The sequence below is a fragment of the Balaenoptera physalus genome (genome assembly GCF_965194825.1).
Source record: "Balaenoptera physalus genome assembly, chromosome: 16".
Taxonomy (NCBI): domain Eukaryota; kingdom Metazoa; phylum Chordata; class Mammalia; order Artiodactyla; family Balaenopteridae; genus Balaenoptera; species Balaenoptera physalus.
The window spans coordinates 53,269,040-53,285,547 of NC_138898.1; the positions used below are offsets into that span (position 1 = coordinate 53,269,040).

Here is a 16,508-nt window from a genome sequence, read left to right on the forward strand (position 1 = left end):
GTTTGCAGGGACAGGAGGAGAGAAAACCTCACTAGACCTGCTGGGAGCAGCAGCTGGGAGGAGAAGGCAGATTCAAGCCTGGCTACACTGGAGCCCCTAGGCCCTGAGGGCAGCTCAACCTGTCCCAGAACTGGTATGAAACAGTTAACTCCAGACTGCTCACTCCAGGCCTCCTCACTGTGTGTCTTCTGTCTTGTGTATCTCAGGTCTATGCCAAGAAGTTACCCCCACTGGCTGTGAACAAGGTTTCCTTCACTGTTCAAGCAGAAGAATGCTTTGGCCTTCTTGGCCTCAGTGGAGCTGGGAAAACTTCCATTTTCAAAATGCTGACTGGGGAAGAGCCTATCACCTCTGGGGATGCCTTTGTCAACGGCCTCAGCATCAGGTCTGACTTGGGGAAGGTAGGCTGTGACCTGAGACGAGGGAGGCATGAACCTGGGGACGGTGTGGGTGTATCAGGAAGAGGGGGGCACTGAAATACACCTAGGGGTGTTACACAGGGTTGGGGAAAGGGAACTGGAATGGAATGGATCTTTGAAAATTCCAGGTACCAGGTTTATCTCTGACTCCCAAATCCATAGCTCCATCCTAGACCTCTTCTCTGAGCTTTAGATCATATATCAAGCTGCTTACTCAACATTGCCTCTAAAATGTCCCTGAAACGCAAGGCACCTGAAGCCCAATGGACCCCCAAAGCCATCAGCTGTCCCCACACACCCCCAACCTCTTCTTCCCCCTCCCCCTGTGCTTCCTGTGGGAGTGGCACACATCTACAGCTGTCCAAGGCACCACTCAAGACGTCTAGTCGGCGATGTTAGTCCATGGATGCTCCCTTCCAAACAGCCCTGGAATCTGTTCTCCCTGGCCCCATGCCCATTGCACTCACCAAGTCAAGGCTACTCCTAACTTTCAGTCAGCTTCCTTGCCTTCTCTGCAAAATTTCTTTTTTTTTTTAATTAATTTATTTATTTTTGGCTGCACTGGGTCTTCACTGCTGTGCGCGGGCTTTCTCTAGTTGCAGCGAGCAGGCGCTACTCTTTGTTGCGGTGCAGGGGCTTCTCATTGCGGTGGCTTCTCTTGTTGCAGAGCACGGGCTCTAGAGCGCAGGCTCAGTAGTTCTGCAGCATTTCTTAATGCAGGCCTTTTTCTCCTTCAAATTCTCGCCTTCCTTTGTTTACTTCTATAGCTTCCCCTCTCGTCTGGCTCTTCTCTATCACTGACACTTCTTTCTTAGACCCACTTGGTAGATCTTCTTCATCTAGCCCGTTAGACTGTGGTGCTCCTCAGGACTGCAACATCAGCCCACTGGCTTTCTCCTTCTACACACTGTCCCCGCCTGACCTCATTCCTTACGCTGAATCCCATTATCTTCTGTCAGCTGACATCTCCCAAGTAGCCGCATCCTCAGCCCAATCCCAGTCCTGTGTTTCAGACCTACTTATACGTGCCTTCTAGACAGCCTTACTCAGACTTTCTCCGATTTTAAACTCAAATTTAATATATAACCCTCAAACCTGAACTTTTTTTTTTATAAATTTATTTATTTATTTATTTATTTTTGGCTGCATTGGGTCTTCATTGCTGCGCGGGCTTTCTCTAGTTGCGGCGAGCAGGGGCTACTCTTTGTTTTGGTGCGCAGGCTCCTTCTCATTGCCGTGGCTTCTCCTGTTGCGGAGCACCGGCTCTAGGCACACACACGGGCTCAGTAGTTGTGGCTCATGGGCTCTAGAGTGCAGGCTCAGCAGTTGTGGCCCACGGGCTTAGTTGCTCTGCGGCATGTGGGATCTTCCTGGACCAGGGCTCAAACCCATGTCCCCTGCATTGGCAGGTGGATTCTCAACCACTGTGCCACCAGGGAAGCCCCCTGACCTTCTTATTGAAGTCTACTTCAATTATTGGCACCAATTCAATGAAACAATTTTTTTTTTTTTTTTTTTAATTTATTTTATTTTATTTTTATTTTTGGCTGTGTTGGGTCTTCGTTTCTGTGCGAGGGCTTTCTCTAGTTGCGGCAAGCAGGGGCCACTCTTCATCGCGGTGCGCGGGCCTTACACTATCGCGGCCTCTCTTGTTGCGGAGAACGGGCTCCAGACGCGCAGGCTCAGCAATTGTGGCTCACGGGCCCAGTTGCTCCGCGGCATGTGGGATCTTCCCAGACCAGGGCTCGAACCCGTGTCCCCTGCATTAGTAGGCAGATTCTCAACCACTGCGCCACCAGGGAAGCCCTGAAACAATTTTTGAATGCCTAGTATATGCCAGCAATTGTGCTAGGCCGAGTGATTCTCACTTGCAAGGAGCTCATGGTCATGTGAACCAGCCATTTCCATGCAGTGAGGTAAGTGTAATGACAGAGGTGGTGGTCAGTGTACAGTGGATTCAATGACAGGCATATGAGGAGACCGAACTACAGAGGCCTAATCAAAGTTGCACTGTTCACAGCATGAACCATACTAGCACCGAGGAGTTTATCAAACCAGCTTTACTGTGCCCTGTACTCTCTAAAATAAAATAAAGTTTAGAGAGAAAACAGAAGAACTGACACAGGCTAGTGTGTCAGAATCCACACTCTTAATTACCAGTCTCTATCAACCTTGTGGTATACATAGCCTGGTTGAACAATCATAACCAGTATAAGTCTCTCATGGCTATGAAACATTTGATATTAATTTTAATTTTTTGTTATTTTAATAATTATGGACAAGTCTTTTGGTAATGACAAATCAGGTAACTCTAATCCCCTTCCTGATGATCATTAGTAACTAGAAAAACAGGACCAAAGTTTTAAAACATGTCTTCAAAGGATTCAGAGAGCTAACAAGATAGTGAAGACTTACGAGCCAAGAGGTAGGAGGGGACAGAGGCCCAGGGAGATGGCCAATTCCAGGCTGGGTTGCTGAGAGCTGAGTGTTGCTCTTGGTGTTGAAGTGGCAGGCACTGGAGTTCAGGATGAGCCCTCTGGGGCAGGGGGAGGCCTGGTGAAAGCATCCTTTCTTTGAGTTGGGACCCCAAAGGGCTGCATCCTAAGTGCAGGGATGAACTATACTTAGACAAGTTCATGCAAGGATTGCAAAACAACTTGGACTCTTATCAGTCCCTGAAATGGAATTGATGTGACCCTAAATCACCAGTGCTCCCAGGCACCTGGCAGGAGCAAATGTAAAGAGAAGTCTGGTGGAAGATGCCATCATCATAGGCCTCATATGATTTCTACAATTTTGCCAGTGCAATGTTTGGTGTACATTAAAAAAATAACCAGGCACGTGTACCTAAAAGACAACTCCCCCCACAAAAATAATTTAGAATGAAGCACTGAGAGTCAAAAGGGTAGAAAATATACGAAAGAAGGTAAGAGACATTGTGGTATACCTTCAAGACAGCCCGTAAATAAAAACAAAAATAAACAAATGGGACCTAATGAAACTTCAAAGCTTTTGCACAGCAAAGGAAACCATAAACAAGACGAAAAGACAACCCTCAGAATGGGAGAAAATATTTGCAAACGAATCAACGGACAAAGGATTAATCTCCAAAATATATGAACAGCTCATTCAGCTCAATATTAAAGAAACAAACACCCCAATCCAAAAATGGGCAGAAGACCTAAATAGACATTTCTCCAAAGAAGACATACAGACGGCCACGAAGCACATGAAAAGATGCTCAACATCACTAATCATTAGAGAAATGCAAATCAAAACTACAATGAGGTATCACCTCACACCAGTTAGAATGGGCATCATCAGAAAATCTACAAACAACAAATGCTGGAGAGGGTGTGGAGAAAAGGGAACCCTCTTGCACTGTTGGTGGGAATGTAAATTGATACAGCCACTATGGAGAACAATATGGAGGTTCCTTAAAAAACTAAAAATAGAATTACCATATGACCCAGCAATCCCACTACTGGGCATATACCCAGAGAAAACTGTAATTCAAAAAGACACATGCACCCCAATGTTCATTGCAGCACTATTTACAATAGCCAGGTCATGGAAGCAACCTAAATGCCCATCAACAGACGAATGGATAAAGAAGTTGTGGTACATATATACAATGGAATATTACTCAGCCATAAAAAGGAACGAAATTGAGTCATTTGTTGAGATGTGGATGGATCTAGAGACTGTCATACAGAGTGAAGTAAGTCAGAAAGAGAAAAACAAATATCGTATATTAACGCATGTATGTGGAACCTAGAAAAATGGTACAGATGAGCCAGTTTGCAGGGCAGAGGTTGAGACACAGATGTAGAGAACGGACATATGGACACCAAGGGGGGAAAACTGCGATGGGGTGGGTATGGTGTTGTGCTGAATTGGGCGATTGGGATTGACATGTATACACTGATGTGTATAAAATTGATGCCTAATAAGAACCTGCAGTATAAAAAAACAAACAAACAAAACAACTAATACTAAACTTTCATTGGGTTATTTGTATGGAAATATGTTAATATAAATGTTTCAGACATTACATGAAATTTCTAAAAATCTTATATGTTCTGGTATAATGTTATAAGTCATAATCCTAGTTATTACCTTAAAATGTATATCTCAGAAATAACTAATTTTCTTGTCAACTGCATTATTATGAACTTTCATCAAATTTTTAACTGTGGTCATTTTTAAGTCTTTTGTCATTTACAGACAGTTCTGTGTGTACTCTGATGCTTTTGCAAATATGTTCCTATAAAAGGGTTTCATCTTTAAGAAATTCACGGAAAAGACTCTGACAAGTACAGGTTTCTGGTAACTGACTGTACTGCTGAACTGAATGAATAAGCATTTTCAGAACTCTAATGAAAAACTGATGAACTCATAAAAGTGCTAACAAAAGATCAAGATGAAAAAAAAAATTTAATTACATGGGACTGAGTGAACTGATGAGGATGAGTATAATTTTTGTGACTTTCTGTCTGAATTTAAAAAAAAAAAAAATCCCACAAGGACTCAGAGGCAAAGAATATACAAATCAATTTTCACTGCAAAGTAAAGGAGCTGTTACAGTGGAGGATTACTGGACTGAATGTCAATATTATGACATAGTATGAGTGTGTTTCATGTTTGGTAATTGCAATCACTGTTGCTTTTGTTGTGGTCATCCATGTACAATGCTTGGTGTCAGTCTATTTATCTCTTGTAAAAATAAAATACAGTGTGTGTGTGTGAAAAAAAAATTTAGCATAGGTCGATATGTAATTTGTAAACTAATAAAGTCTTAAAAGTGAAAAAAAAAAAAACCCCTCCTGATATTTACAACCTTGAGTAGTCCCCTCCCAGATTGTACCAGGGTTGGTCTGTGTGACTGACAGAATACTGTAGAAGAGATGGCATGTCACTTCTGAGATTGGGTTATGAAAGACACTGCAGCTTATGTTTTGAGTACACTCTCCCCTTCACATCACTCACTCTGAGGGAAGCTAGCAGCCATGTCATGAAGACACTCAGGGGACTTCCCTGGTGGTCCAGTGGTTAAGAATCTGCCTTGTGCCACAACTACTGAGCCCGTGCCACAACTATGGAGAGAAGCCCGCACACCGCAAGGAAAGATCCCATGTGCTGCAACTAAGACCTGACACAGCCGAAAAATAAAATAAATAAATATTTAAAGAAAAAAAAAGACACTCAGGCAGCCCTGTGGATTATAAAAATAGTCAGTAGAAGACAATAAGTGTGAGAGAAAAAGGAACATAGAACACATGGGACAAGTAGGTAGCCCTAATAAGATGGTAGATTTAAATCCAAATATATTAACAATTGCATTATATATAAATGGACTAAAGACTCCAATTAAAAGATTAAGATTATTAGAGAAGATAGGTTAAACACAGAGTTACCATATGACCCAGCAATTTCACTCCTAGGTATATATCCAAGAGAACTGAAAAGTTACATTCACACAAAAATTTGTACATGAATGTTCATAGCAGCATTTTTCACAGTAGCCAAAAGGTGGAATCAGCCCAAATGTCCACCAACAAACAGATGAATGGATAAACAAAATGTGATCTATCCATGCAGTAGGATATTATTCAACCATAAAAAGGGGACTTCCCTGGTGGTGCAGTGGTTAAGAATCTGCCTGCCAAGGCAGGGGACACGGGTTCGAGCCCTGGTCCAGGAAGATCCCACATGCCATGGAGCAACTAAGCCCATGTGCCACAACTACTGAGCCTGCACTCTAGAGCCCACGAGCCACAACTACTGAGCCTGTGTGCCACAAATACTGAAGCCCGCATGCCTAGAGCCCGTGCTCCACAACAAGAGAAGCCACCACAATGAGAAGCCCGCACACCATAACAAAGAGTAGCCCCTGCTTGCCACAGCTAGAGAAAGCTTGTGCGCAGCAATGAAGACTCAACACAGCCAAAAATAAATTAATTAATTTAAAAAAAACCATAAAAATGAATGAAGCACTGACACACGCTACAATATGGATAGACCTTAAATACATGATGCTAAGTGAAAGAAGCAAGTCACGAAAGGCCACAGATTGTGTGATTCTGTTTGTATGGAATATCCAGAACAGGCAAATCTATGGAGACGGTAAGTAGACTAGTGGGGAAAGTGGGCAGTAACTGTTCATGGATTAGAGGTTGTTCTACGGAGGAGTGAGGAAATGCTGTAAGTTTGATTGTGATCATGGACCACCACTGTGACTACATTAAAAACCATTGAACTGAACACATCTGATGGGTGATTGTGGTAAATGGATGAATTGTATGGTATGCGAATTATATCTCAATAAGCTGTTGTAAAAAAGAAGGAAGAAATGAACAAATGAACAAACAAAGGAATAAAAGACAAAACAAGACAGGGCAAGGGCAGATGGTCGTGGAGAGACCCTCCCACTGGCCTTATTGTCATCAATCATCCATCCAACAGACATTTACTGAAGCTCACAGACAAGAAAGTATGAACCTACTCCATAAACTCAAATGATAAGAAGTGTTACATTTCTTTGTATTATTTAAAATCAAGTGGCATCTGCCTATAAGACCTTCATCCTGCCTGGCTGGCAAGAAATTGGATTTCAGTCTCCCTGGAACCCATCTGCACATCACCTCCTGGCAATTTGTGAAAATTCATAGTTGGAAATATAGAATTTAAATATAGTTAAACCTGCTCCTCCACTTCTCCATTTTCTCCTAGAAATCTCACATGGATTAATCTCATCAGCAAACTCTAACAGAGGTACATCCTTGCTCTCTTCCTTTGTGAGCCTTCTGCTTACCACCCTTTATCTGTACAAATATTTTTAAGCATTCTTTCACATTTCCTAAAATACATTCTTACCAGAATCTGCTAGTATTCTAAAAATCAGCAGTGACTTCTGAGAGTCCACATGCGTTTCTGTCAGAGTTACTCACTCAGAATCGTTCAGCTCCACTGTGGGATTGTCATTGGTCCATGGTGCCACCATGCTCTGAGCAGGGCTCCTTGGCCATCCCAGATGAGCCACCATGGCAACAGGCTTACTGCAAACTCAGGTGTGTAAGAAACATCACATTTCTTCATTTTCTTTGCATCAAAATAATAACATTTTCAAGCCTTCTATCCCAAAATTTGTTCATGAAATAGAAAGCCTATATAGACCAAAACTGGAGGTAAAACTGAAATAATGATTAAAGATCTACCCCTTCTTAAAAGAGTCTAGGCTAAAAGGAATTGATGGGCAAGTATACCAACCACCACCAAACAGTTATTTCCTTCTTGTATAACCACTTCAGAAGCATAGGAGAGAAGACAGAGTGCTACCCAATCTTAAGTGAAAAACCAGACAAAGACAGTATCCAACATGAGCCATAGGCCAATTTCATACAGGAACATAAATACCCTAAATAAGATATTAACAATACAAATTCAGCAGTATATTGAAAGAAAAAAAATTACAATCATGAGGTTTATTCCAGAAATGTAAGGTTTAACAGTAGGAAATCCACCAATGTAAAGCACTACCTTCACAGATGAAAGGAGAAAAATATTTGTCAATAGAAGCTGAAAAAGCAATTGATAAAAACTCAGTACCCACTCATGATTTTTTTTTTAATTTTTTTTTATAGCTACTTTATTTATTTATTTATTTATTTATTTTTGGCTGTGTTGGGTCTTCGGTTCGTGCGAGGGCTTTCTCTAGTTACGGCAAGCAGGGGCCACTCTTCATCGTTGTGCGGGGACCGCTCTTCATCGCAGTGCGCGGGCCTTTCACTATCGCGGCCCCTCCCGTTGCGGGGCACAGGCTCCAGACGCGCAAGCTCAGTAGTTGTGGCTCACGGGCCCAGCTGCTCCGTGGCATGTGGGATCTTCCCAGACCAGGGCTTGAACCCGTGTTCCCTGCATTAGCAGGCAGATTCTCAACCACTGCGCCACCAGGGAAGCCCAATTTTTTTTTAATTTTAGCAAACTGTCTTGAGAAAAAAGAACAGAGCTGGAGGGCTTCCCTGGTGGTGCAGTGGTTGAGAGTCCACCTGCCAATGCAGGGGACATGGGTTCGATCCCTGGTCCAGGAAGATCCCACATGCCACAGAGCAACTAAGCCCATGCGCCACAATTACTGAGCCTGTGCTCTAGAGCCCGTAGGCCACAACTACTGAGCCTGCGTGCCGCAACTACTGAAGCCCACGTGCCTAGAGCCCGTGCTCTGCACCAAGAGAAGCCACCGCAATGGAAAGCCCACACACTGCAATGAAGAGTAGCCCCCGCTCACAGCAACTATAGAAAGCCCACATGCAGCAACGAAGAGCCAATGCAGCCAAAAATAAATAAATAAAAAATAAATAAATTTATATATTAAAAAAAAAAAGAACAGAGCTGGAGGTATCATGTTCCCTGACTTCAGACTATACTACAAAGCTCCAATAATCAAAACTGTATGGTACTGGCCTAAAAACAGACACATAGATCAATGGAACAGAATAGAGAGCCCAGAAATAAACCTATGCACTTATGGTCAACTAATCTACAACAAAGGAGGCAAGAATACATAACAGAGGAAAAAACAGTCTCTTCAATAAGGTGCTGGAAAAACTGTAAAAGAATGTGTAAAAGAGTGAAATTAGAACATTTTCAGATACAAACTACTATATATAAAATAGATAAATAACAATGTCCTACTGTATAGCATAGGAAACTATATTCAACATCTTGTAATAAACCACAATGGAAAAGAAGATGAAAAAGAATATATATGTGTAACTGAATCACTTTGCTGTATACCAGAAACTAACACAAGATTGTAAATCAACTATACTTCAATAAAATACTAAAAAAGAAATTAGAACATTTTCTCACACCATTTACAAAAATAAACTCAAAATGGATTAAAGATAAAATAAAATGTAAGAGCAGAAACCATAAAACTCCTAGAAGAGGGGCTTCCCTGGTGGCGCAGTGGTTGAGAATCTGCCTGCCAATGCAGGGGACACAGGTTCGAGCCCTGGTCTGGGAAGCTCCCACGTGCCACGGAGCAACTAGGCCCGTGAGCCACAATTGCTGAGCCTGCGCGTCTGGAGCCTGTGCTCCGCAACAAGAGAGGCCGCGATGATGAGAGGCCCGCGTACCGCGATGAAGAGTGGCCCCCACTTGCCGCAACTAGAGAAAGCCCTCGCACAGAAACGAAGACCCAACACAGCCATAAATAATTAAATATAAATAAATAAATAAACCCAAAGTTTAAAAAAAAAAAAAAACTCCTAGAAGAGAACATAGAACACTCTTTGACATAAATCATAGCAGTATCTTTTTTGAATCTGTCTCCTACGGCAAGGGAAACAAAAGGAAAAATAAACAAATGGGACCTGATTAAACTTAAAAACTTTTGCCCAGCAGAGGAAGCCATCGACAAAATGAAAAGGCAACCTACTGAATGGGAGAAAATATTTGCAAGTGTTATGACTGATAAGGAGTTAATATCCAAAATATATAAAGAGCTCATACAACTCAATATCAAAAAAACAAACAACCTGATTAAAAAATGGGCAGAAGGGAATTCCCTGGAGGTCCAGTTGTTAGGACTCCGCGTTTTCACTGCCGAGGACGCAGGTTCAGTCCCTGGTTGGGGAACTAAGATACCACAAGCCACGCAGTACAGCCAATACAGGTTTGTATTTACTGACCAAGGAAGATCTTTAAGACATAATGGCGAGTTAAAAAAGCAAGTTGCAGAATGGTAGATAAAGGATTATACTCTTTGTAACACAGTTGGTCCCCTACGGGGAGCACCCAGCCATGCAAAAGTTTGGAAGTGCACCCCCATGTGACTGCACTGCCCGGGGCGTGCCCTGGCAAGAGACTCCAGCAGCCTTACAAAGAAAATCTATTCGTGGGTTACATGTCTAATAGAAAATGTGTTCAAAGGGGAAAAAATAAAGCGTCTTCTGCTGACCATATACTTGGAAGGTGACAAGAGGTAGGGAGCACTGGGCACTGAGGTTTCCTGCCAGGCAGGCAGGAAATAAGCACTCCAGCCCCACATGCACCCTCCAGAACTGGGGTTCACGCCACCAGCAAGTGCTGCATCCAGACTCCTGAACGTCACTGTTGGACCATGGCACCCCATGGCACACGTCTGTTCATGTGGCACACGTGGGGGTGCACAGGGCAGAGGCAGGGTCCAGGCCCCTGCCCAATTGGTAGCTTTCCTTCTGACACGCCTACCCCTTGGGCTGTGTTCCAACCCCAGGTGTGGCAGTGGATTGGCTACTGTCCCCATTTTGATGCCCTGCTGGACCACATGACGGGCAAGGAGACACTGGTCATGTATGCCCGGCTCCGGGGCATCCCCGAGCGCCACATCAGTGCCTGTGTGGACCAAATTCTTGATGATTTACTCATGTACATGTACGCCGACAACCTGGTGAAGACCTACAGGTGAGACTTGGGGCTCCCTCGGCCCTTCCCCCTCCGGTAATAAGATGTGTTGTGGTTCTTCTCAGTGCTGAGGGGTAGGGCAAGGCATGTCAGCTCCGTGCTTGGGGTAGTTTTGTGGTCCATGCCACTGCGTGGATTTTTGGGGAGGTGGCCTCCCTCCCCTGTAAGAATGGGTCAATGGCCTGGGCTGCCCCAAGGCACAGCTTCCTCTTGGCCCCAGGCAGTTATGTGGCTGAGGACGGGCTGCTGCACCATTGGTGTTATTCTTCCTGTCGCTTCACAAAGGGCTTCTGATTTTTGGTAGACTTGCATTTCAAGCACACACTACCTTATCCCGCTCTGTGTGAGGCCTCTGAGCTGTTGTTCTGCTGAGAAGCCTGGGGGATTCCTCAGTCTTATGTTGCCAGTGATCCTAACCCAACTCCAGTTAGCTTAAACAAAGCAAGGCCACACATGTCTGGAATCCCAGGACACCCCTCGAGTTGTGCACAGCGCCCCTGCAGGCTGGCAGCAGTACCCCAATCCCGGGACAGGGAAGTCAGAGGCGGTTAGATGATGTCGCCCTGTCTCTTTCTTCTGTTGACTTCGGTTTCAAGCATGTTTCTGTGTTTCCTTGCATCTTTTGATGATTAAATGAGTTAACACCTGGGACGTTTAGAAGAGTGCCTTGTACATTGTAAATGCTATGTGTTCATTAAATAAAGTTAGCTAAAACGGCCCTATGCTCTTATCCCCCTAACACGCATAGAGACCCTCAAAGGAGATTCATGGACCATGTGCTCACCCTGGACCGATCCCTGTGTCCAAGGGAATGGTTTAGATGCTGAGTGGACAGCCAAGTCACAGTGCACCCCTGGGGGAGGGTGGTGGGCCATGTTACTGAATGCCCCACCAGGGGGCGTGAGCACTTTCTTAATAGAGAAGAAAAAAGGGGGGAGGATGTACTACTGGAAACTTAAGATTGCCAGTTACCCAACTTCTCACCCTCTGCCCCAGCAGTGGCAACAAGCGGAAGCTGAGCGCCGGTATTGCCTTGCTTGGAGAGCCCACGGTTATCTTCCTGGACGAGCCGTCCACTGGCATGGACCCCGTGGCCCGGAGCCTGCTCTGGGGCACCGTCGCGAGGGCCCGCAAGTCTGGCAAGGCCATTGTCATCACCTCCCACAGGTAAAGCCAGGACCGGGGCTGTGGGAGGGGTGGGCTGGGTGGAGAGAAGACCTGTCAGCATCTGGTAAGAGTCTGTGAGGAGAGTCCCCAGGCTCTACCATGTGGGCCACACCCTGAGCATGGGAATCAGGAACAGCCTGATCTGGGCATCAACACCTTCCCATCTGCACAAGACTTTGACGTGGATGGCGGGCATCAGCATCTCCCAGCCTTTTGTCAGGCCTCCACCCCCTCTCCCCAGCATGGAGGACTGTGAGGCCTTGTGCACCCAGCTGGCCATCATGGTGCAGCGTCAGTTCAAGTGCCTGGGCAGCCCACAGCACCTCAAGAGCAAGTTTGGCAGTGGCTACTCCCTACGGGCCAAGATCTGGAGCGACAGGCAGCAGGAGGCCCTGGAAGAGTTCAAGGCATTCGTGGACCTGACCTTCCCAGGTATGTGCTGCTGTGCAGAGGTCATCTGTGCGTATGTCCATCCCTGACCTCTGGGACGAGGGCCACGATTCCAGGGGCCTGGGCCTCCCTCCCCTGGCCGTCCAGCCCGGCCCTCATGGGGACACTGTGCAGGCAGTGTCCTGGAAGATGAGCACCAAGGGATGGTCCATTACCACCTGCCTGGCAATGACCTCAGCTGGGCGAAGGTGAGCACATACCTGGGCATCAGAGGGAGCACAACTCTGATGTCACCCACTTTCTGGTGTTCTCTCTTTCGGGTGGAAGCCTTATTCAGTGCTGCTGCAACATTCACGTGGATTTCATAGAAAATAAGAATGTTTGAGTTGGAAGGGACCTCAGAGATCAGCTCCTCCTGCCCCCTCATTTCACAGAGAGGCGAGCAGACCCAGAGAGGGGACACCATATGCCCAGGGTCACACAGCAATCCAGGGACCCAGCTGGGGCCTCTGCCTTCTGGCATCACTCCCAGCCAGGGTCCCTTTCCCTAAAATCACAGAGAGCTCAATTCTGTAGGACTGACTTCTTGAGAGGTGGTCTGGGAGCAGCTGAGAGAGGGATGGGTCTTTGGGGGGCTTTGTAACAACCCCAAAGACCCTTCCTCTTTCCAGCCCCTGTTGCCTCCTCTCCCCTTCCCTGTGCCCATCATCTATAGCGGCCTCCTCCTTTCCCACAGGTGTTTGGCATTTTGGAGCAAGCCAAGAAAAAGTACATGTTGGAAGACTACTCAGTCAACCAGATCTCTCTGGAGGACATCTTCCTGAGCTTCACCTGCCCTGTGCCCCCCAACCAAGGGGAAAACAAACAAGCGAAGGCAGAACCAGCAGGCCCCTTGTTACCTTTTCCACCTCCCTCTCCACCTTCTTCCCAACCTCCCTCCCTGCCTCCCTCCCAACGTCCCTCCCAGCCTCCCTCTCCACCTCTCACTCCACCTCCCACTCCATCTTCCTCCCAGCCTTTCTCCCACCTTTCCTCCCAGCCTCCCTCCTGGCCTCCCACGCCACCTCCCTTCAGGTCTTCCTCCTGGTCTTCCTCCTGGCCTCCCTCCCAGCCTCCCTCACCACTTCCCTCAAAGGCTGTCTTGCTGTAATAAAGAGTTCCCAGTGCCAGGTTAGCCCAGGTGCACACAGCCTGCCATGGGCTGCAAGGGTTACAGAGGCAACTTGAGGACCCAGTGAGCTCAGCTTGGGGGTGGAGGGGTGGGGGCAGCTCTCTGCCAGATTGAGGCCACTCACCTTAGAGGCCTGATGGAGGACCCAGGTGCATTTCTGTGGAAAAGGATCCCCTCAAGTCCCACCTGGGTGGCTTTCAGCCTCACTGAGACCTGGCCATAGAAGCAGCCTCAGAGGAACAACACCTGCCATGTCCTGTCAGGAGTATGGAGGTCTGGGGGTGACCATGGTTGTAATGATGCTGTACTTCTGAAGGTAGGAGGAGAGAAGAGATTTACAAGTTTGCAAACTTAAGGCACCATTTTTCAATATTTGGATTTGTGGGGCTCCATGCGTTCTCTGCCCTGGCCCACGCGAATGTTAGGGGTGAGCCTGTATGTGGCCCTCCGTCAACCCATGATGTGGACATGATTATTATCCCATTGCCCAGAAGAGTAAGCTGAGACTTAGAGATATCCGGCAACTTTCCATGGTCAACAGATGGTACAGCCAGCATTCAACTCAGGCAGAAGTTCTCAAAGTGGAGTTTCTGACCAGAAGCATCCACATCATCCAGAAACTTGTTAGAAATGCATATTCTCAGGCCCCACCCCAAACCCACTGAATCAGAAGTCTGGGGGGTGAGGACCAGCAATCTGTGTTAACAGGTGCTTCTGATGCAGCTCAGGCGTGAGAAGCACTGAGCTAAGCCTGTGAGCTCAGACCATCCGGCCTGAGTGCAGATGGACGTGGCCGTGTACCTTTGTCACGAGGGCTCTCCTCCGAGAAGTGCCCTGCCCAATAGCCTTTCTCCCTGCAGCATGGTCACACCAGCCCCTCTACAAAGCCCCATTCGGCTTCTCCTTTGCAGGTAGTTCTCTCCCTCCCTTCTCAGCTCAGCTCTGGGAAAGTGGTGTCTACCATCCCTGCCTGTACTCCCTACCTCCCCTCACCACTCACCAAAAGTACAGCGTTGTCACATGCCTGGCTGCCACACCCACTCCGTCCATTTTCCTGTGACTTCTCTGAGGCATCTCAGTGTCCCTTGCCCCCTTCTCCCCACTGCACCAGGCCCCCCATGGCCCCTCATCTGCCTCCTCTGTAGGCTCCTCTTCCTTTCTCTCCGAGTGGGGGATGCCTCAGGCTCCCAGCCTGCTTCACTTTTCCTTACTCTCCCCTCTGCACCCTTCCACCCTTGAATTTCTTTCTCATTCACCCCCAGGCCTTCAACTGCCATCTTATTCCAGTCAGGAACTTGCCTGAGCTCCCCAAAATCTAGACTCTTCCAGTGAGTTCTCTCACCTTCCTGAAGCCCAATGGGAAATGGGCTCTTCTCACACCCTCTGGGAGTGGCTTATCACCCCTCTGGGCCCAGGGGCTCTTACTGCCAGGGCAGTGGGTGGGGGTGAGGGATGGCATGGCTGCAGCAGAGCCAAGAGAAGAACGCCTATTTCCTGAAAAACAAGAAAACTTTACCTCTGAATAAATAAAAAGAGTGGTAAGGACATAGGAGCAAGATAGAGGACAACTGAGAGACTGGTCAGGGTGCCGCTTGGACTCCACAGACACGCAGCGTCACAGGGGAGCGAGAGCGTGACTTACTCACTCACTGGTGAAGCCAATGCCACCAAAATCTAACACAGAGGGTGCACCTCTGCCCTGGGGAGACCAGCAACAAAGAAAGTAACAGTGCAGGGGGAGGACAGCAAAGTACCAAATCGGGAAACAGTAACCAATGGAAACAAAGGTGAGGTGAAGAAGACTGAAAAACCCTTAGGGGTCCTGTGGATTCTCCTGTCCTCTGGTGTGGGAACATGGGGCATCTGGGGAGCAAGTTCCAAGCTTGCTCTGCTCTACCCACTCCTCTTCCTGTGCACATCACCCCTGCCTCTCCTCCACCCCCAGCTTCCAAGGCCTCATATCCCACGCTGTGATCATCCATTCGTCTCCTGCTCCAGACTGGCATGGAGCCTGGGCACCATGGCTCCTGTGTGTGTTCGGCTGCTGAGCACAGACCAAGTACCCTGAAGGGGTTCAGCGAGTATAAGTGGTAGCGGGACAGAGTGCTGTCTGAGGCTGTGGGGAAGGGGGGAGGAGAGTCCTGACCCAGATTCCCCGGCTTCTCCAGGAAAAGCCACTCTGTCCTCTTCCATCAAACACTTCTCCCAGGAGATTGCATTTCTTTCCTTGTCCAAAGGTCTCATGAAAGAGGTGGGATGTGAGCTGGTTCCGGAAAGACAGCCTGGGTGGGCACTGCCTAATACTTGAGTAAACAGAACGCTCAGCTGTGGCTGAAAGCAGCCAGTAAAGCAAGCAGGTGTGCACTTCTATTTTAGTTGGGCTCCCAGGTGACCGCGAGGAGACACTGGGGACTGACAGGGGACGATATCTAGTCCAAGTGAGAAGGTGAGGGCTTGCCCTGGGCAGGGATGGAAGAGGGGTCCAGAGTGAGCCACGTTTCAAGGGAAGAAGGAGTCAAACATTCTGGATGAGTCAATGAAGATTTCAAGCACCAGGTCTCTGGACTCCACTTTCTGCATTACGATCTATGCCAACAGCGACTCGGCCACCGAACCAGGGGTCTCCTCGCCTGAAGCAAGGGCTGGAAGCAGGGCGTGCGGCCTCGGGGTGCGGGTCGGAAAGGTCAGGGCCAGCCTCGGTGAGGCGCAGCCCGCGGGTGCCGGCTAGCCTGCGTCCCCGCAGGTAGAAGACCACGTCGGGGTCCCCGCTCCGAGACCCCGGGCTCGGAGGCGCGGCCGGTCAGCTCAGACCTTCACTGACAAACCATTGCATGCCGTGGCCTCCGGTCGCCGGGACCTCTTGCCGCCGAGTCAACCGCAATGCCTAAGCCCAGAACAGGCCAGGTCCACGC

General features: G+C 47.5%; 1 protein-coding gene across 1 annotated transcript in view; it reads left to right on the forward strand.

Moving 5' to 3' along the window:
- Nucleotides 1-15,408, forward strand: part of LOC309644884 (ATP-binding cassette sub-family A member 17-like) — an 83,443-nt gene extending 68,035 nt beyond the window's left edge. The window contains 5 exon segments of the mRNA XM_082429152.1: nucleotides 207-401; nucleotides 10,681-10,868; nucleotides 11,865-12,035; nucleotides 12,277-12,467; nucleotides 13,162-15,408. Of these exon segments, the coding sequence (XP_082285278.1) occupies nucleotides 207-401; nucleotides 10,681-10,868; nucleotides 11,865-12,035; nucleotides 12,277-12,467; nucleotides 13,162-13,652 (1,236 nt within the window). The 3' untranslated portion in view covers nucleotides 13,653-15,408.
- The last annotated feature ends 1,100 nt before the right edge of the window (nucleotides 15,409-16,508 follow it).